At 43.1% G+C, this 23,173-nt stretch overlaps 1 protein-coding gene across 1 annotated transcript in view; it reads right to left on the minus strand.

Annotated features, from left to right (window-relative positions):
- The window catches only part of LOC309889411 (netrin receptor DCC-like), a gene marked incomplete at both ends in the record, with an annotated part of 358,394 nt that overhangs the window by 148,444 nt on the left and 186,777 nt on the right, over positions 1–23,173 (minus strand). Inside the window, 2 exons of the mRNA XM_082782226.1 lie at positions 9,839–9,959; positions 11,786–11,940. Coding sequence (XP_082638352.1) covers positions 9,839–9,959; positions 11,786–11,940 — 276 coding nt within the window. The remainder of the gene's footprint in view (positions 1–9,838; positions 9,960–11,785; positions 11,941–23,173) is intronic.

The following is a 23,173-nucleotide window of genomic DNA, read 5'->3' on the forward strand; positions in this document are numbered from 1 at the left end:
TGAGGTTTTGGCAGGGAAAATCCTGCCAACTGTTTCTGGAATGAAACTGTTAATATCTCCGAACAGCTCAGAAATCCACCATAATACACTAAATTACAAACAACGGGGGGAAGAAAACGAGAAACCCGAAAGCGAAAACAAACAAGAAGGTAAACAAAGACTACCTAAGCTTTCTTTAATCCCGCTTTAAAAAAGAATCAGTTATTATGAGCCGCAAAGAAAAGTCTTTGTAATCCTTGTTAGACTCTTCTACAGGGAGCCAGCCATGCTGTGCAGACACAAAACCCTCCGAGCCACAGCCCTGTGCCAAGGAGGCGAGCGCACGCGCGGCACCGCGGCGCTTCTCTCGGTAGCCTACCTTGGAAAAGTAGCTGACCAAAAGGGGTTTCCAAAATATAAATACCAACCCAGTTGCCTGCCCTTAATTTCAGCAGAATTACTGAGATCGATGCAAGAGGGTTGAAAATTTGATTTCTTTAACATCAGACCAAGGCACGGTTCTTCACCACGGCTCTGCTCCCGCGAGATGGTTTCAGTCCCAGGCAGCCGCCGTAAATCAGGAACGCGGCCACCTGAGGTCAATGTGGCTAAGCCAAAATCTACATATGCAGGAGATAATTTAGAGCCCGGAATAGCTGACACTACAATAGTTTGTGTCCAGCACTCCTCAAGCAGGGGATGCTCAGGTCTGGCTGGGAGCGAGGGTCCTGCTTTGCTCCAGCGGACACAGTGAGGGCTCCCGATGTATGCTAAGGTTTTTTGGGGTGCCCAGTATAGAGGGAAGTAACTGTTGTCCTAAAAATAATCTTTTCCATGCTCAAACTGCATTTTTTGTGTGCTGTGAATGCTTTTAGAGGCATCCCTTCCCTCTTTGGCAGGGCGTTGGGAAAACAACTGGAGAAACATGTGAATTTCTCGAACCTAATCTTTGCTCTGACTGATGTTTCTCTCCACAGACGGGAGCCCCGTGAATAGGAAATGAAAGGGAGTGGGATCACCTTTCACCCCCAAATCCACAAGGGATTTGGCCACTCCCTTGGGATTATTGGTCCAAATCCCATTAGGCAGAAGGCAGCGGTGACGTGCGCTGGCTGCAGCTGCGATTCGGGGGCAAGGATGCTAATTCCATTAAAGAACCTGCAGAAGGTAGACCCATGACAAAGAACCAGAAATCCTTCTGAGTGAATAAAGATAATGTTATGAAGTTAAAAGGAAAATATTAAATGGGCTGAAGGGGATAATGTCCTGAATGTGAAATTAAGTGTTTGCTTGCAAAGGATGGTCCTGGCCAGAGCCAGGCTGCCAGCTTCACGCCGCCGTGCACGCAGCCAGCAGGGCTCACTTCCACCCCATCATTTCCTCGGACCTCTTCAAAATTAACTTCTGCCCTGGCGAGGCGAGTGACAGAGGCTGCGGAAATCAATTCTCATCTCCACTCCGCTGCTGGGAGGTCGCTGACTTGTGCAGATCTGTCACCGCGCTGATGCAACAGCAGCTGAGAGGAGGTACGTTGGAGGCAAACAGGACCTTGAAAGAATCGTGGTTGAGAGGCCCTTGTATCAGAAACCCTCCGTGCAGTAGCCTGAGCAGGGCACGGCGATTTTGCAGCACTGATAGCACCGTTTCAGCCATCCAGAGGAGGAAAATTCTGCTTTTTCCTACAGGAGGGGCTGGCGCGTTGAATTTTGACAGCACCAATTTCAGCCTCCGTGGTCCAGGACAGGTACCTTTTGATGGCTGCTCACCTCGGCCCTCTATTCCTCCGAGAATCGGGGTGTTTTCGGAACAAATAACACCTCTCTGCTTTCAAGCCAGCCCTCCCCGGCTCAATCTTCCCCTTCCAGGGAAAGCAACAGCAAGGCGAGAGCGCTGCTGAATATAAATAGGAGCAAAGCACATTATAATTACAAATCTGGCTATCCAATGTGCAGCTCTAAACCCTGAAATGATAGGCTGACACTGTCATCCCAGCCCAGACACCAATTACAATTACATCTAACCGAGGCCACTGAGCCAGACAGGGGAAGGGGCAGATGAAAGATGCACCTTGGCGGGGATCCGGCTCCTCGACTCCCAAGAAATTGCCTTCTGCAAATTATTAGCGAGTCGCTTGAGCTAAATAATTAAGGCTTTTATTTATTTTTTTCTCCCTTATTACTCTCTGATCTGCCAGGTGTAAATAACCCCACGGAGAAAACCCTAATAGGTCTGAATCAGCATCAGAACCCAAAGGGAAAAAGCATCCTGCCCCCAAGCTGGTGCTGGGCGGTGTTTTGATCTTAACAGACTCTCCGCTCCTAAATTCAGCCCCAAAATCGATTGGTGAGCTCATTACATAAATCCATATTCAACTATTTGGTCTACATTTAACACTACAACAAGGGTAGGCAGGGCAAATTAAATGGATTTCCTTCCAAGTGGCACAGAGCCCGAGTTTCTCCTTCTTCTTTGAATCCTCTCCCACCCATCTTTCGCCACGCTGGAAAAAAAATAATTCACTTTTTGCACACCTACAAGGGATGACAACGCTTACAGCCTTTTATGATCGGAGGTGTAGGTGCTAATGGGATCGATGCAGCTGTCTCCGGAGAGATATTGGCAGCAGGTTTTGGTATCTCATGCACGTGCCCTGTACTCCTTTTAGAAGTACATTTCCAGCAGATACAGGTGACACGCGGTATAGGAAAGGCATCACTCAACACGAGCAAAGGACGCGCTCGCCTGGCTGCTCATTTTCTCCTAAATACAGCTGCCAAGCTTCAGTGACTGGCTCGGAAAGCAGCTTCCAGGAATTTCCAGAATATGCCCCCTAACTTCTCAAATTAAGGGGATACAAAGGATATTTGAGGATAATCCTGGACCCTGTCGTATCCACGGTGATGGCGAGGACACCGTGGCACTGCACAGCCTGTCCAACCCTCAGCACTAATTCTGAGGCTAAACAGGTCCAAATAAACTCTACCCTAAATCAGTACTTCGTAAAAATCAGGTACCATTGGTCCTGAGCATGAATAAAAGCAAAAACCAATATAATACCTTGCAGCTTCCTAAATAGGGCCACGTGTAAGACATGTTTGGGGGTTGTTTTCCCTGAATCTTTCCATCAGGAAGCGAAGATACGAAGTTAATATCGCTGACAAATATGCCCGGAGATTAATTTGATGTTTCTCCCATAAAGCAAACACGTCCAGCTGTTTCTTCCCCTTTCTTATCGTCGATCAAACGGCAGCTCAGCAAATAGGTTTCTGCCGCGAAGGTGACAAGGTGGTGCACCACGTATAAAAACTCATCAGCGCTCAGGACTGCAGACAATGCATCTCCTGACCTTATTACTGGCAAGCTCTGCAGTCTAACTTCATCTGTGCTTCTAAAGGAAGATGTTACGGTTAGGGAACAATCAGCACCTGGGAAAAGGGGGGAAAGAGTTGACCGAGCGAGGAGTTAAGTTAGAAATTCAGCTTGGGAAATGGCAGGTGAGGGCTGAAGTTGGTCACCCAACCATACGTGGTCAAATGAACAAGCCTACAAGAACTCGAGCCATAAATATCTTCGATTCCTACCCAGTATCCAGCTGCAGAATGCAAAAACGCTCCATGCTTTCAGATGTAGGTATCTTTAGGACACCTTAGATAACCAGGAAAATTGAACTCATTTGAGCGGAAGGCACCCAAGCGAATTACGGGGAGGTCTGCAGACAAACCTGGGCACACCAGGGTCAGACAAACAGTCTCAGCACTCGTTTGTCTTTCCTCCAATAATTTCCCAACTCCTTCTTTAGAGGCGGTTTAAAGGAAGAAAATCTTTGCCTACATAACCTACAAAATCCAATTGAGCCCCATGGCAAACAACCCTCCGAGCATGCACAGGGCCATGGACCTCCACGAACGGCCGGGACTTCTGACACCAGTGCTGCCACCTCTACTTCCAGTAAAACTATAATCCCTGTTTATACACACAAATAGGTTCCTACAAGCTCTAAGGAGCCTGAAAGTTCATAACCGAGGACAAGCAGCCACCCCAAAAGCCTTGGGAAGCCCCAGCCAGGGGCACAAAGAGTTGCACCCAGGTGGCAGCACGCTCCCGAAGCCCTGTGCAACTTCGCTGACCTCACCTCAACCAGGAGCTTCTCCAGAATTTGACTCGGAGCCTTTTATGGATTATTTTTTTCCAACAGCTTTATCTGAATGTGTAATAGGTTGCGTTGCTCTCGGTGAAAACATAAAGTGCTGAGGTTACGCAAACCCGAAAGAGCGGCTCTTGAACGAGCTCTTCACAAAAACCTGTTTTCTCTGCGCTCAAATTGCTACGAAAAAAAATGAAGCTTTTAGGGACGTAAGCCCAGTCATTCATATAACACTCGTGAAGACCAAAAGGTTTGCTTTTACAGGTTAAAATAATAAAAAAATTCAAAAACTAGGAACACTTGCAGTAAGAGTTCCAATACGAAGCTATCATACTAATTACATTCAATTGTCTGGAAACTCATACAAGCCTAGAAATTACATCACTTCCACATTTCAAACATCGCCCTTCAGTTCTGCTTCCCTGCCAAATTAAATTCTGACACATCTTGAAGTTTGGGAACTAATTGTGCAGTTATTTATTCTATCTCGTGATTCTTCTGACATTACCACGTAAAGTTAATATACGGTAAGTGATATTTTCATTAACACCACTTAAATGTTAATTGCCTTCCAGTTTCCCGGGACTATTATTTATCAACACATATCCTGTTCTAGAAACACAAAATCATGGGAAGGCTGGCTTGGAAACTGTAAACAGCTCTATAGGAAATTATTACTCCTCTGCCTGTTATTCAGATTATCCTAAATCAATTTTAATACACAGCTGTGTTTGTGACAATAGCTCTTCCTCCCTTATATGCAAGAAATTTCACAGTGTTTTCTGAAAAAATCTGTCATGTCTTTACAGACTCTTTGTGCTTGGATCACTCTTTTGTTCTGTGTTCTTTTTAATTTTTAAAGAAAACACGAGAACGTTTGTAAATGATTCAGGAAACACAAATGTTCGTGTGTATCTGACTGCCACCTTGGAACTAAGATGTATTTTACGTATTTTTAGGACAAGATCAAGCATCCCCTACCTGCATTAGCTGTGTCCGAAGCTTGCCTTTAAGAACAGATCTCTGTCTGCTCACACCTGAGCATTTCTCACAACACTGGTCCCTACATCCAGAACCTTTCTGGTCCAAACCAGAAAATAAAACCAAAAAAATAAAACGAAGAAAACTCTGGATATAATGCTCCCTGCCTGATTTCCACTGTGCAATTCTTGAATCTGTTATGGTAGAAAATCTCCAAAAAAATTCACTTAAATCCAAAGAAAGCAGAACCAGAAACAAACTCAGGAACTCAACCAATCCTTTCCAACATCCCGTGGCAGGGTTAAAAATACCCCTGTTATTCCTGGAAAACATTTGCCTACCTTCTTCATGAAGACCTGCAGAAGGAGCAATTCTAAATATCTTCCAAGACAATCCCTTGCAGAGCTTTGGTCAGTCTTCTGGGCACCTCTAGGATGGCCTTTCTACACCTTTTTTTTTATTTTAAACCAGAAAGATATTCTGCTGATTTCGTATTTTTGCGTATGTCTGCGATAAATCCCCAGTAAGGTGTCATAATGTTATGGCAAAGACCACCGTAAAAGCATATAAACCAAATTTATTCTTACCATTATCATGATTATTACTGCTTATGCAGTGCAATAAACGCGAGCGGCTTACCAGTTGTGCATACTAAAACAAGGAGGTTAAGGCTCTTGTCTCAGCACAAAACCACACGATGTTGGTTCAGGAGGTCATTCTCCTTCCCAACCCCGAGCCTCGTGCAGGTCCTTAGGTGCTTTTGTTGTTTTGCTGCCAGAGGTTTCCCCTGTAGCATCTCTTTGGCCAACCAGCCTAATAAATAAGCCTTCAGAAAATAGATTTCGCATGCCGGCAGAGTTGCCGTTCTCCGGGTTAGGAAAAAAAAAAAAAAAAAAAAAAAAGCAATATTTATATGTATATCCACACATTCGATTTTGAAATTTGCAAGTGGAGTCTTGAAATAGCCCCTCGCGTCTTCCTCCACGGCACGGAGGAGCCCTGGGAAATTTGCTAGTTCTAATTCAGGGCATCGAGGGCAGACTGGAGAGGCAACACGTAGCAGCTTCCCACGCTACAGCAGGACCAGGATTATTAGCACGAAGATACACCTGCCTAACATCTTCCCAAAAAATCCATTCATTAATTTTTTCACTCATTTTTCCCGATATTCAAAACCCTGCTTTTATATTTCACCTTAGTTTTAAGACTAACCTCAAGCAAGACTAACGTACGCTGTTTGGCTCTTCCAACAAACCTGCAAAGACTAAAAATCTGAATTTTAATGGCAAAATTAGCTCCATTTCTTAACACGTAGATAGATTTTGATTTCTTAAGGAGGAAGTGAGACTTAGAATAAAGGGAAATGATGCCTCGCAGAATGGTTTTCTAATAGGAATTCAGGGAAAATGATTTCTGAAGATTGATTCATCCCTGTTTCTTTGTCAAGGAAAAGTAATTTACAAGTTTCCCAACCTAAGTATTATTATACAACAAATGCAAACTCCTCGCGAAGATCTTGCACATGCAAAACTGTTACATCTGCCAGCTGCTAAGCCGAAAACGTGCGACGAGAAGCGGCCGCACAACTCGGAAGCAGAGGAATTAAAAAGGAAAAGGATGTGATGGAAATGAGAAACTGAACCACACACAGCTGAGCACAAGCAGGGGTGTTCAGAGCTCGTTGGAGCTCACCCCTTGAGGATCTTTCCAAGAGTTTCAGCCCTCTGCACCCTCTCCATCTCCCTACAATGTCCAATTTGGGACATGCTCAAACATTACAATGCCAAGAGCCAAGGCTGATTTACAGCATTTTTACCAGACTCTGAGCGAGGGCATCTTCCTAAGCTGCGGATTTGTCTAGCGAGGAATTTACTGCAGAAACACAGCTAATAATTATCCCATTGTATACACGCGTTGATGATTTCAGGGCTGTCTTTATCTGATCTTTCACCTGCTAGAATAAAACAATCCCTCCATACGTCCTCTGAATATCTGAAGGATGAGGAGCTGCTGGCGTAAAGCTAATAACTGCCTGGAAGTTCTTTATAGGAAGATTTTCCTCGGGGATCTTCTCTTCAGCTGAAGTTATGCGTGTCCATCATTCACCACCACGCTGCTCTCTGCTCATTTTCTAGGTGTGCAAATAACAGGTTTTATACAGTTATAAAAATAAGGCAGCCGACGGAGATCTCTTTCAGCTGCTCTGTCTTGCTGAGAACCGGCTTGCCAGTACTTGTACCAGGAGTCCGTATTGTAGGGTTTGTTCCTTTACCTGCTTAATAGGATCACGCATGCCTGGTGGTCCAGAGCAATTGTTCTTTGGCAGGGTCACGAGGCAGAAATAGAGGCCAGCAGGTAGCCAAGTGGCTTGAGAAACCCAGGATGTGATGGTGGAAGATTACGAGAGAAGAGAAATCCTTTGATATCTCTTATTTACTGCTTTGCTTTTTAAAGAAATAAGCATTTAAAGCTGCAGTTTATAAATTTATTATCAACTGGTGAGCAGTCTCTTGCTTGGAGTATGGCATTAAGGCCGTTAATGGGAAATAAAGGGAACAGGAGAAGAAATGCTGCCTGATGCGTGGATCGCAACCCATCCACCATCACTTCTTTCACCCTAGTTCGTAACAATCTGCTGAGTACAGCATCTCTCCAGCCACGAGCTCAGCTAAGGACAGAGATTTTACATTTCTGGCTTTTTGTAGTCTAAGCACAACACCTACCCGAAGAGTTTGGAGCATCCTCCAGCCACGTCTGGAGGAGTGAAAGCCGAGGCTATTATCTGCGGGAGCTCGCAGCCCGTTTGGCTTTCACTTCTCATTTCTGTGTTGGCTAATTCCAATTTAGCAGCACAGCATTTACAAGGGACGTGCTCGGTCTCAGTCGGAGCTCGTTTCTTCTTGCTTTAAGGCCAACTCACGTGCTGCTCCTCTGGGTCCTACAGTTAACGGTGGTCAAAACGGAGGCTGTCAACCTACACGTCTGCATAATAATGATGGCGTGGACTGATTACATCCTTTTACCCGTGTTAAACTTCCAATATCCCCCAAGATAACATACAGAACACAGTTAGCTCTCAGCATGGTCCAAATTATTGGAGCAGCCTCCCAGAAAAAGCCACACCACCAAGCTGGGTCATCGCCAGCCCCCACCAGAGCCCTCGCTGAGCAGAGCAGAAATATTTCCCCCAGCCCCACCACTTCATCTGCATTTGTAGCTGGCTCCTGCGCCAGCTGTGCATGCCGGCCCCCCCTTCACCTCCGAGGAATTGGAGTGGCATTGTTTGAAGAGCTGATTAAACAGCCAGGAAAAAGTAATCCATCACTTAAAAAAGGGAAACGGAGACAGTTTGCAACGGCGTCCTGGAGCTCTTTAGTATCTGCTCTTCATTTTCTTCGATTTTAATCCAATGCCCAGCATCATAAACTCAAACACAGGGTATAAAATTAACTGACAGCACTTCATGACGAGGTAGGAGCGGCGCTGAGTTAAACCCAGTTTTGCTTTGGCTGATCCTAGAGCCAGATTAAACCCCCCTACAGTAGGAGACGGCCCGTTTCCTTCAGTTGTTCGTGCATGCAAATATCATTCGAGTGCATGAGCTGAATGCCAGATTCAGCTTGAAAGAAAACAAAGAAAATAAAAAGCAAAGGCAAAACAATCCTGCATCTCCCCACGGCGACATCTGAAGGGGAAACAGGTTGGTTTTGAACAGGATGATGCCTCGCTGATCCCTGCTGTCCTTCCTCAATATCACACAGGCATTTTTTCTGCCCGTGAAATCTAGTTTCTAAGTGCTTTCTCATTTTCACCTTTGTCCCTAAGGGAAGATAACCTCATCAGCACCTCTGGTGACTGCACAGAGACGAGGGAAACGCTCATCTGGCAGGATCCTGCAAGGGCAGGGCTCTCCCACCAAGCTACATCACTCCATGACTGCAAAGATTCTGCTCTTCCCAGGCCAAATCAGGGAACGAAGGATGCTTCTGCACGTTCCCATGCCCTCAGCTTCCTGGCATCGTCTTTGAGAAGCAGCAAGTGCATCCCGCAGCCCGGAGCGGGTCATTAATCATTTACAACCCAGAAACTTTGAAAGGTTTTTAACCACGTTTTACAAGGCGTCTGGTTTAAGATGAAGACATCTTTCTGCTGGCTTAAAAAAACATGAAGGAGTAAACCAAAACACCTATGCTGCTGTATAATGCAGTCCATACAACTAAACGACTATTAATTTCAGAGCAACAGAGCAGCATTTGTCCTTCTAGTACATAGACACAAACCTTATGATCTCAGTGGTTGGCTGCGCTCGATAGCCCCGTGCCAAAATGTTTTTTCTTTCCCTTTCCTCAAGACAAAACCTTCTCCAAAAGCTTAACACAACTAGATATATAATCCCTTAATGCTTATGGACTGTTTCATTCCATCACCTCACCCATTTATGACCATCTTCTCCTATTTCAGGAGGACAAAGCTCCCCTACAGACGGTGAGGCATCGCCGTTGGCTCTTCGTGCAGGTTTAGTTGGCCTCCAGAGTCAGCTCTAGGACAAGGCCAGCATCTGTAATTGCCTCAGTGAACAAAATGTCTCAAAGTATCTGAGAGCTTGGACACACTTTTAACTACAGCCAGCCAGCTGGAGAAGTAAAAGGGAATAAAGAATAGTAGCTGCTCGCTTGGGATTTTTATGTTAATAGCATTAATTACATCTGCAATTCTGTGTCCTTTGCATCTTACCAGGCTCTGGGATGATTAGCTGTGCACTGGCCTGTGCGTTTCCAGCTTCATTTTCAGCTACACACTGATAAAATCCTTCATCTGACTTTACCAAGCCCAGAATCCGCAAGTTGCTGCCACCCTAGAGAAATACGGAAAATGGAAAGAAAGGAAGAGAATTAATTAGAAAAACACCAGCCAACGTGAACGAGGATTACAAAACCTTCACGGAACAGCTGTTCTGTGAAACAAAGGCACTGTGCACGCAATCTCAACCCCAGATCACATAGGCATCTAAGGACAAGGTCTGTAACAACGAGAATCTTCATCAGAAATCTCTCAACACGTGATATTTTGCATTTTGTTTGAGGGAAGGTGCCTATGGGCTTGAGGTTGGACACACTTTGTTGTCCATCCAACACCTTTCTCAAAGCTTAGGCTCCAAAATTACAGCCAACCACTTGGTTAGTGCTCCAAATTTTGTCTTGGCCCTTAGCCGCAGGTAAGATTTAAAAGAACTTTCAACTTCTGTGTCTTTGAACAAATGCTGTGCTGAAGGTCAAACCCTCCTGATGGCTCGAGGCCTGGAGATCCTCAAGAAAAGGTCACTCTGCGCTTACTCCATTTGAAAGAGATTTAGCTTTTAACTTCTGTTAGCACAAGCAGAAACCGATTATCTTGGTTAAAAATAAAAAAAAAAAAAAAGGAGTGAGGGGTGTGCTCTGGCTGAAACGTGCCTTCTATTAACAACAATTTAAAAGTGAGACAGTTTTCCACCACCACATAACCATGACTGCAACAGAGCTGTCCTTTTCCTTGGAAGCTTAATGCTTCTGGCTGCTTTCTAATGAGCAATGATGTATAATAATCAAAAAAAGTTGAACTTACTATTGCGTATGGCAGAGTGTATCTATCGTGCATGAACACCACATTAAAACTGGTTTGTTTTTTTTTTTTTTTTTTTTGATTGGTAATTAAAAGATGTTATTGGTTACAAGCTGAAAAATTAGAAAGCACTGAACCAAGCCATGAACAAGTCACATCTCGTGGCCTATGGACATCTTCACTGTCACTGAGATTTTGGGGGCTCTTTTCCAATATTTCAGCTCATTTACAAGTGGCACTGCTTTCAGGAGATCAATGCTTTTGGAAAACTCAGCATAAACTAAGCTTATAACAGCTGTATTTAAACTAAAAGGGGTGGGAGTCCTGCATGGGGATGTTACTTTGGGGAGAATGTGCAAAAATTCTCTTTAAAAATCTAATTATATCAGAAAACTATTCTCATTATTAATCCCCTTTGATTTATACAAAATCAGTGTAAGAAATAATTCCTCTCATCAACCAAGCCATAAGTTAGACAAAGTATTTCTTGAAACAAACCTGAAACTACTGCGGGGAGACTCAACGGGTGAAAATTACCAAGAAAAGCATCTTTTGCTCATGTAACTCTGTGGAGCACCACCAACGTGTTCCCTAATGCTTGTTCTGGTACCCTGAAACCTTAAAGATCTGTACTTAAAAGGAGAAACTAAAATTTGTCTTCATCAGTGAACCTTTGCACTCGACCATAGCCATCGTTTGTCATTCCTAACAATCTCGTGAGTCTGACTTCCTTGGAGAAGAGATCTAGTATTTCTGTTCCAAGGCCAATAGTTAGTAAGGAAGTCGTTAGCACTTGGCAAACGATATTATTAACAATAATTTAGATTGGGATCACAAACTGTTACATCTCTCCAAAAAGAAGTGTTTAAATCTCCCTAAATCTGGGACACGGCATCAACAAATTTGCTATAACATCTCGCTGCAATGCTCCTTCTTCGCACTAGGAGGCACAATAAATTTTGTTTGGGAAAGCTTCCAAGTTTGCAAAGGCAACGACTGGGTCAAGTATCAGAACGCATTTCACAACTTGATAAAAAATCTCAACCATTAGTGAGTAAAAAAAAAAAAAAACTAGAGAATTACCACTATCTGAAAATAGTCGCTAGGAATGACCACTTCTCCATTCTTGATCCACTCCACCGTGGGGATGGGCTTGCCAGACACGGCGCATTCAAACTCGATGTCCATGCTCTCGTAGGCATAAAGATTCGACGGGCGAACTAAAAACCATGGTGGAACTACAAAAAGAGGTGGGGGGAAAAATGAAAGCGGCGATGAGTAAATACAAGTAAAGGTTTAGCAAGTAAATAATTTCAGTAAGCCTTCAAAAATACCAGAAATAGGTAGAAAACACATCTGTAATTCAAATTCTTCTCTTCAACCTTTAACAAGCAAACACTAGGGAAAACGTTTATTCTAGGGAGAGCACTTAATGGTTGCTTTTAATATTCATTTCTAGCCTTTTTGTTCGTTTTTTTTGGGCCAAAAGAAAGAATTTGAACTTCAATTTACAAAACATGCAAGTTGTTTTCCAATGCGCACAACCCGAAATTTTATAAAAGCAACTTGATCGTAGGAAATTAAATAAATAAAAATAATATTTAAAAAAAATCTCTAAGAAGGACGGTAATTAAATCTCATTCATTTCAAAGGATTGGATGCCAACTGCTCACTTAACAAAGACTGTAAGTCAACGTATGGAGAGGTACGTAAAGGTATAAGACAAGTTCATTGGCAAGCGACACAGAATTAGGAGCATTTAGAGACATTTTCATCTAAACCAGGACTTCTGACCGAGTTTAATAGAAGATGAAGAGATAATCAATAACTAGGAAATCCGTCCCCAGTGATGGAAGAAGAAAAAAATAGTTATCTTTGCTGAGAAGGAATACTTATTAAGCCAGCAATTATCTGTTGCCTTGCATTACTGTAATGTATTCACAGCTTTTCAGTATGCTATACGATATGCTAATTTAATTTCATCATTATTGTAACACTAGCACAATAGAAATTAGCAAGTTGAGGAAAACCACTCATAACGTCACCGTCCTGATGAGCCCACTCGCCTCGCATCCAACTGAAGAGCACCCACCAAAAAAAAAAATATATCAGCATTCCCACCAGCTTTCCCAGGGGAAAGATGGTTTTGAACATCCATAGTCCTCGGGAAGCCAGAAAGGATTAAATTTCCAAGTACCATCCATGACTTATCATTTCAGACAGAAAATCCAATTGTGTTTCTTGAGCCATCCTTCCTGCTGTCTGCTTATAATATTTATAAAGCCGTAATATTCAACCCCCCCCCTCTAAATTAAAAGAAGGTGAAGATTATAAAATCAATTGCGCAGAAGCTAAAGAAATGTTACAGTCGAGGCTGCCCTTGCATCCCTAATTCGGACGCCAGGTTTGCAAGGATTACAGCACGCTCCCCAGTTAAACCATCAAATTCTGCAGCCTCCCAGGGCTCTCTGCTGTAAGTATTTTAGGATCTGATTTCCAGCTTCCTATTTAGTACACAGCTTCACGCTTTCTAGGCTTCAAACTCTTCCGTGCAAACAAAACGATGAGTTTCCAGTAGGGTTTTCTCTGGTTCCTGTTTTGGCATGATCCACGCGCTTCCTTAATCTCATAGCGCTCTGCCAGCCTCACAAGTCAAGAGAGGAAATCCAAGGTACAGCTTAAAGGACACAAGAACTCCCCCCAGTTTTTCTGGATGAGTTAGAGCAGTCTCCATTGAGACTAACATCTTCCAGTTGTCCACCGGACCTTAAAATCTCATGGGGCAAGCAGAACATGAGTCAACCCAACCATCTACAACAAGAGAAGCGTCGTGCAAGTGACCAAAGCGTTATCTTGATGTGCACTTCACAGCTGCATTTAACAACCTTACCCACAAAACTCTGCCTGCAATCACTTACTTGCCCTTATTGGCATTATGGTTTCCAGCTTGGGTAATAAACGACAGCAGAGTCCTTGAGATGCCATCTCTTTAATCATATGCTCCCGACAAATCCTTGGAGGGCTCTCCAAACTTGTGTCCACAACAATGTAGGAGTATTTTGGAGAAAATTTGATTATTTTATTTAAAAACTGTACAAAACGCATGAAAACAAGATCAAAATAAGACTGCAAGGCTATCGTGTCAGCTATTTCTTAATTTCTAGCAATTGCTTCTGCTTTGGAGCTAAGTTATCTACACAAACAAGCACGAGCCCTGGGCCCCTCAGCATTGCTCCCATGTCAAATCTTCCCTGGTTCTCTTTCAGATCAGCCTTATTTTCCATGCACCTAACAGTTTTGGATACCTAGAAGCTCCCAATCCGGTTCGGATCAACTCCAGTGTGCACAAATTAAACCTGAAGAGCTGTCCTGATTAACTCAGCTGCCTAATTTCCTACTGAAGAGGCTCCCACGGAGGTGCGTGCGCAGGTCAGGAAGGCTCTGCCTGCTTTTGGGGGGGCACAACAGGTTCAAGACCCCACAGCCACAGGAGCATGCAAGAAATTCTGCAGGTTTTTCAGAAAAAAAAAAAAAAGCATCACTGATAGGGAAACACCGGTAATGAGGATGACGATTGAGATTATTATTTTTTTAAATAACATTAGATACACTAGAGACATACAAAAAGACACAGCGGCAGAGCTGAGAATAATCAGCGTTGAATAGCTCGGTTCAAGGGAAAGCAAACAAGCTGTTTGTGTAACAAAGAGCTGAATTAAAAATTAAGAAGCAAGCGAATTCACATGCTCATTTTTAGCTTCTTTCCACCAGTATATTTTATTCAATAAGCTCACACCAAACCCCCCGCTATCTACGCAGTTTACAAACCCCTCAATTTTTCAGAGCTCTGACAAAACCATAAACTACTCAATCTTCATTAGAATGGTTTATTGCCGTGTCACCAGAAGCCTGTAATTAATTTAGAGGCTTGTAATTCACAGATTCCTGCCAGTTCTTCTTTCTGACGCACACATTCACGGACCCTGACCCGAAGGTTTGCCCTCCCTCCACCAGCATGGGGTCACTGCTGCTCCCCTCCCCATTTTTAAAAAAATAATAATTGTTGGCATTTTTCTAGACAGAACAAATGCATTTAATAATTACCATGTGTTCACAAACCTTTTATGCAGTGGATAAGATGTATTATTTTCAAAGGACATCATCCCAGCTTCCATAAAGCAAATCAGACAGCACGAAACACAGGTAGACGCTACAAATAAGGACACCCCGACATGCCAAAGCAGACAGATGTAACACATTCAGACTCCTGCTCTATATACGTTATGCATACATATAAAACGCCAAGCACCATAAATACACGTGCCATAAATATTTTATGGATCAATAAATGCCAAGCGCTGCCGCGTTCGCTCTCTTCTTTTGCTCCGTGCTGAATATTTCAAAGGCCCGCGTACGTGGGGGAGGTTGGTGAGTTGGGCTGGAAAGGCAATGAAAATGCTTGCTTGTTGCTCGTGTTCCTTCTAATTATATCGTGGCAATATAAAGGCAACTTGAAGAAACCACAGGCATTTTTTTTCCCACCAGAAAACTTACGAGCTTTCAGAGAAGTTTTTATATATATATATATATTTTTAGAAGGTTTCTGTGAATGGGTGGAAAGCTCAAGTTCAGCGAGATTTCAGCAGCCTTGCGCTACAGTATCCTTATATCGTCCTTTGCCCCGTTGAAACCTTAAAACCTATCCTCAGGCAAAAATAAGTTAAAATGGAAACTCAGAAGGCTCCATTTTTAGACCTCATCAGAATGAAAACACTTTTCAAAGCGCTCGTTTTCCTTATCTCACATCAACCCAGCCATATAAAAAATGCCCCGGTCTCAGGCTGAGGATATTTTATGCTGTGTGCTGTACCAAAAAAAATGGAAGTAAAAATAAAACCCAAAAGGTTAATCAGACATGTAAAAGATGTCCACGAGATTTGGGGTTTTAATAGAATACCAGGGGACCCCCAACAGCTCCGAGGGGCTCTGACAGAAGCCAGCGATGCTGCAAAAAACTGCTGGAGGTTCTGGGGTCTCGAGCCTTGCTTCAAACAAATGGGATTTCCCCTCCCAGGAGCACAAGAGGCTGCATTTATTCAGAAGAATGTCAAAGATTGGTCGTAATGAGCCTGTAGAAGAGACGTGGGGACTAATCGAGCCCTTGCCGGCAGCAACAGCTAGCGTGGAGCGTTGGGTGTTGGGCTGACCTCCCCATTTCTAGAAATACCTTTTGCGAGATGACAGCTGATCTTGCGACAAGAGGAAGCAATTTTAACTCAGAAATGTCAGCGTTTTCTAATGCGAAGCGTCTTCCCTTTGCATGTTTGAATAAGGAATGTGGTCCTACTGACCCAAGAAAGATAACTGCTGTCAGCGAGTGCCCAACCCTGTCAGCCTGCAGAACGGGAAGACTTTCAATTGCGTGTGCTTAAAGGGAGCCTTTGTCATCTCCTATATCCCAATCCTTCCAAAAGGGCCCTCGTAGTTTTCACTGCTAGCTTGCACAAGCCATGGGCTTAAAATAAAGCCCAAAACTATTTCAACAGGTCACAAAAAAAGGGCCTACGAATGCTCTTATAATATACAAGAGCTCTTTGGAAAGAGTACGAGGCAATAAATAAATAGATACCTAATAATGTGTCTTCAAAAACTAGATTAAAATTCCCATCTTCTTCTTTCTTGCCACAGCTCGGTACCTTTGTCTGACTCTATGCTCTGCACCTGACGTTCAGGAAGGCGATATGATATCAATACATCTCCCCTCAGACCAGCCTTGAAGAAATAAAAGAAAAACGACGCTGTTAGTCTATGTAAAACTTCATTCTTCACCTAAATAAAGGCATGGCTTGTCTTCTTTAATGATTTAGATTATCGTCATGCTTCTTTAGTTCTCCACGTGAAGGTCAGCTCCTATCGTTACTACAAAAAAATCACAACAGCGGCAGCTCGCGGTTCCCAAGAGGAAAAGAATTGAGCCACCAAAAAGTCGAGCGATACATCACCGTGGTCAGGCGTGCATGAAAGAGGTGGAGAAAGTGTGCAGGCAACTCGTGCAGCTCCGTCAGGGTGTTGTAGTCAAACCCTTCCCTCTGTTTTCTATTACATGACGACGTGCATCTCTCTTGGTATTGAGTCTGCTAGGTACTGGAGGGCAGAAAACATCTCCAATTTTTCTTTGTGAGCAGAGAACCATCAGTTTTAGCCAAGTAAAAAGCTGCTAATCTGCTGTGCTCTCTAACAAAATAATAATTTAATGAAGAGACTGATTTTTATTGCCTACATTACTAAATGCTCCCCTATCAATGAGCACGCTGATGAGACACTTAGAGAAAAACACAATTTCAGTTTTATAAATACTTAATATATATAAACGCAACTGAAACCATACTTACTGTATTAAAATACACCAGAAAATGCAGTGAAAAGCAAAGCTTAGCATTGCTCCCACTTGTTCCCAAAGGCAGAAATCCTTCTGCAACGCTACAACGACCTGCACTACACTTGAAGGTAAAATTCTTGATCTTATCTAAATAAACCTAGCGATTTTCTCATTGATTTGTAGGCGCAAGCCCCTCACCCCAGCACAGGAGAAAAGGTGACACTAATATATGAGGAAAATACGGTGTTGTCTCCGTGTTGGTTCCAATTTTGTTTTCTTTTGTTGCCCAAACCCCTCCCCACTGGTGAATAAGTTTGACATGGAAAGACAACTTCTTCCCCCTTAAAACGTTGTTTTATATATGACCACTGAATGAAAAACCCCAAAATGAACCAAAACATCCTTGTCCCTTCTAATAGGTACAAATGTTGACCCATGCCTAACTGGAGGCCACAGAATATTATTTATTTAATAATAAACGTGGCTTTTATGTGATGTACCGATAACAGACAGCCCGCGATGAGAAAACTAAGGTCACAGATATCTGTCACTTTCTAAATACCTAAAGATTTTATTTTATTGCTGCCTTTATGACTTATGGTGCAGACAGCAGCTATTGACCACCTACCATCTGGCCCGGGAACAAACGAGCATTTCATAATTGTGTATTGGGGCAAACTTTATCTTCGGATGCATTAACGTTATTTCTGTCAACTCCTGTAAAACAGCAGCACACGCAGCACAGAGGAGGCTAAGGGCTAATACAATACTGACAATTAGCTCAGGTTTTAGTAAACAGCATGAAAAAATCAGAAAAAAAAAAAAAAAAACTGCAGGAAGAGCTGAATTATCTCTATTTACTTATTTATAAGTATTTTGTCTGTTTGCCTAAGGGTAGCCCAAATGGGCATTAAGTTAATGGGAAAACAAGACTCCGAAAAATACATTTTTTCTTTGCCTTTAAAGAAAGGGAAGGATACAATGGCTCTGAATTAATTCAAGATAACTACTTGAACTATTAATTCAAGATAATTGAGTACCAACCTGTCTCATCATAAAAAAAAACAAACATCTCAAGACCTCACCACCAACTTTCCTCTTCTGTATCTGTACGAGACGCAAAATTTCAACTTTCATAACCCAGTTATAAGATGTTTCCGTGGTTAGATAGGCAAATAAGGGCAGGATGATGGCTCTCCAGATCTCTGTGGTGTGTTGAGGACCAGTGAACGCTCTTTCCTGGAGCTCTTTGCTGAGATTCGGGCTGACACCAGCAAGCACCACGCTTCCAGGCTCGGTAATTGCAACAATAATGCATTTCATTTTGGGATCTCAAAGCAATTTGTAGGCATTAAATAATTCACAAGCATTTTACAGATAGATACACACACACGCGGAGTAAATGACTCGCTCAAGGTCATGTAAAGTATCAGTGACAGATAATTAAAAGCCAGTGTAATTAATAGATGTCCCTGGGAGATTTGTGTATATCTAAGACTCCCTCCCCTCCATAGCCGGCACCGATACCCACCTCTCCACACACGGATTTCCCAGGTTTATTTTGGGACTTTCTGGGCCCCAAAGTACAAGAGAGACCTGGGCGTACTGGAAAGAGCCCAGCAAAGGGCTATGAAAGCTGTGAGCATGAGAGGAAGAAGGAAGAAATAAAACTACAACATCTTGGGAGATGCTCTCACCTTTAGGTGCTCTCAGGAGGTGCCTTCAAAACTTCTGGCTGATGCAGTGTTTCAATTCATCAGCACATTTTCCTAACAAAACTAGCACGAATTGAAGTTTTTATATCAGTAGAGGTCATCGGATTTCCTGAGCAACTCAGTCAAGTCCACACATGGACAGAACATAGGCCTGTGCCTGTCCAGCCTCATTGACACATCCCAAAACCATGAGAAAAAAAAAACATTCTCACATTGAGCACCTCTTCAATGCTTGGAGTGAAAAAAAAATCGAAGAAATAATGATAATAATAATAAAAAAAGTCTGGTAGCCCATCTTTGTTTTCCTTTCTTCATTCTCTTGGTCTCCTAACCACTTTCTCTTATCAAAAAATAATATCACCAACCGATCACACATCGATACCCTTTACACAGGTGTTCCAGCAAGTTTATGGAACATTTATGGAACAACCCAAAATGTACAGAAAGCTGTTTACCCACTCAAATCCCACACTGCCTTGTTCGCCCGACAGCCCCTGAAATCTTGGGGGAAGGTGTTTGGCTGGAAAAAGTCCAATATTAAAGAACAGCAAACCTTCGTCATGCTCCAAGAGGAGCATATTGAGGAAGCGTGCTGAAAAGGTAGTTTATTTTTTGAGATCTCTATCTGTATGGCCTCAATCACCTTCTTATCACGTTGTCTTGTGGGAGAAGAAAATGAGAAACAGAGGAGCAAATCGATGAAACAGAATATGTATTATAATGATATGCAATATTGGACACATTACTGCAGCCTGTTTCGATGCTTACTATACTTTCATTTACCCAACAAGTTAATGGGAGGACCCTTATTTCATTTATTCCTACTAAATATCAACTTTCAAGCTGTCTCATTCAAACAAAATCGTTAACACAGACTGAGGTCAGAAGCTCAAAAGATGCATCCTGGAAAATAAAGATTTGGGCCACTAGTGAAAGGACAAGGAATGTAGACATCATTACTAAGAAGTAATTAAAAGTCCTCCCTTCCATTAAAAAAAAAACAGAAAGATGGATGAGAAATTGCTCATTTCCGAGCCCCCAGGTAAAGCACAGGATAGTAGCAGCCTGCAGGGTGTGATGCCAGGGCTCTAATTTACACATTTCAGTCCTTGTCTCCCTTGTTGGATGCTTTTGGTTCAAAAAAACAAGGATGCTTTTGGTGCAAACCTCCCTCTCCATGCACTGCCCTGGCACAGGACGACCTCTGGTCTCAGCACCAGAATTTGAGCACGGAGATGAAAGGACCCAAAGCAGCTACAGGCACTCCAGGACACTCATGCCGTGGCAGAGGGGGTTGAATTTGATCAAACAGAAAAGAAGCAGCACGCTCTAATTCGATTAACACGCCAAAGCGGCAAATGATTTTTAAGTAATCCAAGGTCACCGAGGATAAAAGGCAGGGAGGTATCCACGCAGCGCTCACCCGAACAGAAATCAAGGAGCTGTCGTCTCAGTAGCAGCCACGTCACCTGCTCCAGGACCCACGAGCGCAGCTTTTTGTTTGCCATTCACCTCCAGAAGGGCAGCACTAAAGCAGCTGGCAGCTGATCTAGCCTGACCTTGCATATAAACCAGAGTGAAACTTCTGTGAATTAATTCATTTTTGGATTACTGCGTATATTTTAGGAATCTCATTCAGTTTTTCCTAGAGATACAAACCACACCACGAACTTCGGTACCTTGTTCCATTACTTACTCTTGTTTTCTTAAATATTATCTTGCTTCTAGTCTAAACTTGTCCTTTTTCAACTCTGGATGTTCTTCATTTCGTTGTCAGGTAGACTGTAAGGCTCTTTATTATTGTATTTCTGCTCTTGGCACAGACACCTACAGACCATGATCAAAGAAATAAAAGGGGCTCTTTCATCTTCAGCATCTTTTCCTATCCTTTAACCAATGTCACGGTTCACCTTGGATGCCTGGATCACTTAAATCTCCTTCCTGAACCGTGGATGCAGTTCTTCTGCAGTGTTTTTCCCCCGTGCTAGGTGTGGACGTGCTAGGTTTATTCAAAGGTCTTGTTTTTACCAAAATCCACAATCGCACACCAATTTCTGCTGCTGCAAGTGCTGGGTGTGATGCTCAGCTGATCAGCCTCGACTCTCAGCACTTCCCCAGTCTGTATTTTCCAGCAAAGCCCCCAGTCTGTACAGGGTACACATCCACGTGCCCAGCTCAAGCTTTTCTGATTGGGATCAATTCTGCTCTCGCAAAGCAATGTGTTTGTGTGAGCTGTGAATTTGGTCTGTGCTTTTTTTTTTCCAGGTCATGGGTCAAAATATTAGAAAACCATGTTAAAATATTCAAAAAACATGTTAAAGCATTCAAAAACCACGTTATCTGATGTGGCTGCCGGGGTGAGCATCCCCAGCCCAGCCCCATGTGCCTTTCCAAACCTCACCTCCAGCCTTCCACGACGTTCGACTATTTCCACATTTACTTTCAAGACATTTTTAATTCAGACATTTCAAACAGTCCTTTCAAAGTTCTCGAATTCAATACATTTAGACAGGCTGATTTGAGATGAGACGTTTGAAAACGTCTATTTTAGGTACTCGGCGAATTTCCTGCTCTGCTGTTTAACTCTCGCTGAAGCTCCTTTGATGCCCTGCTGTGCTCTGAATGCATCATCCACCTTCTCCCCCTGGTCCCAGGGAATATTGTCCTATATTCTGTCTATATGGACCTCATTGTCTTGTAATCTGTCTATATGGACTTTATCATCCCAACAGAGCTTTCAGGGCTAACGTGCTCTGAAAGTTAAGTTAGAGAAGGGGCTGACTTTTCCCCTTGGATTTTCCTGTGTGACCTACCTCCAGATACTCTAGGAGAGAGATGTCAATATGCACGATAACACCTCGTATCAAACATTTTTCGTGTCTTTGTACAACTACCACCTCTAAAATGTTGGTACATTTTACTATTTTGACCCTTTATCGTCTCTTAGCTCAATCTCTGCAAGTCTCAGCATGTGATTACATCAGGAAATAATAATTACAGCTCACCTCATTTGCCATTTGGCTTTTTGCTGCGACTCTCCAAGCTGGCTGTGCACCAAGGAGCTCCGTGAAGTCCTTGCATCTACCAGGTAAGCTGAATTTTGACTCCACGTGTGAAGCCAGCCTGCAGCTGCACCTATTTCTGGGGCTGAGTGAGGTTACAGGAGTGGTGTTAACTCAAGCCAATTCAAACAGGACATCCCGCAGCCAGAGTTATCCTGAGCACGAGCAGGATGAAAGCACCTGCAACACCTTTTTCACAAGGAGAGCGTTGAAGATCCTGAACGAACGTCAACAGGAGGAACGAAACTCCCCCACGCAGTTATCTCCTACCTCCAGATACAATATTTACAAGCAGCGCAATATCATTTTTGCAGCTCTTGTGTTCTCAGCAGTTGACAGAAGGAATAAAAGCTATCATCTCTAACCCTAAGGTCCCACCGGCATGATCCCAAACCTGCAGGCTCCGACTGTATTACCGGGATTAGTCTTTACTACTCTAAGTAATGCTCTTGACCCCTCTTTAATAATATATATTTCATTTTCTCTGCTCAAACAGAGCAAGGATTCACGGGCTGGGAGTCAAACTCACCTTGGCACACAAAGCAGGGCTCCTTTCCTTGAGGGTTTGCGCAGGATCTAACATACTAAAAAGCCAGGCTCTGTGCTGAGCAAGGAATTTCCCCCACTGAGCATCCTTTTGAAGAAACTTTATTATTTTCCAAAGGAAAAAAACACCTTTAAGGCAGGACAACAGGGAGGCACTGGGCTGCTTCTTTCATCCTGCAGGCAATTGCTCAACCCTTAATTTATGCACAAGGCTAAATTCCCATCTTCTTCAGTACTCGGCTGCTGAGATACGATACCGATCACTCTGACAGCTGTCACTCCTCCCATCAGCACCTCACATATTTAGCTGTTAAAGGGAAAAATTGGCTGGCACGCAAATAAAAAGGCTTATCCTGCAACAAAGAGGTTAAAGGTTTGCCCCTGGAAGGACTCAGGAATTTAACAAACGTACGGGAGAGAAAAAGGAAAGCTGAAAAAGGAAATACTAGGAAAAACGGTGCAGGTTTTAGGTGTATCAATCAAAATCTCTTGCACTTTGGGGGATGTAAGGAACACAATTTATCACCGTGATGCGTGTTGAGAACACAAAACCATTGCCTCTGCCGGGTAGGAGCAAAACTGCAAGAAACCTCAGCAGCAACCAATTTTTCAACTAAAACTCACAGAGCTGTGCACAGAAACTCCACAGTTCAGGCTCTGCATGCCTCTCCCAAGGGCAAACCCGTTAAGTAGCAGCAATGGGTTTGCCTTTCTCCTTTTCTATTCCTATTTTTCCCCCTCTCTTAATGACTTCCATCAGAATTTGTAT

This window comes from Aythya marila, assembly GCF_965140915.1.
Source record: "Aythya marila genome assembly, chromosome: W".
NCBI classification, from domain to species: Eukaryota; Metazoa; Chordata; class Aves; order Anseriformes; family Anatidae; genus Aythya; species Aythya marila.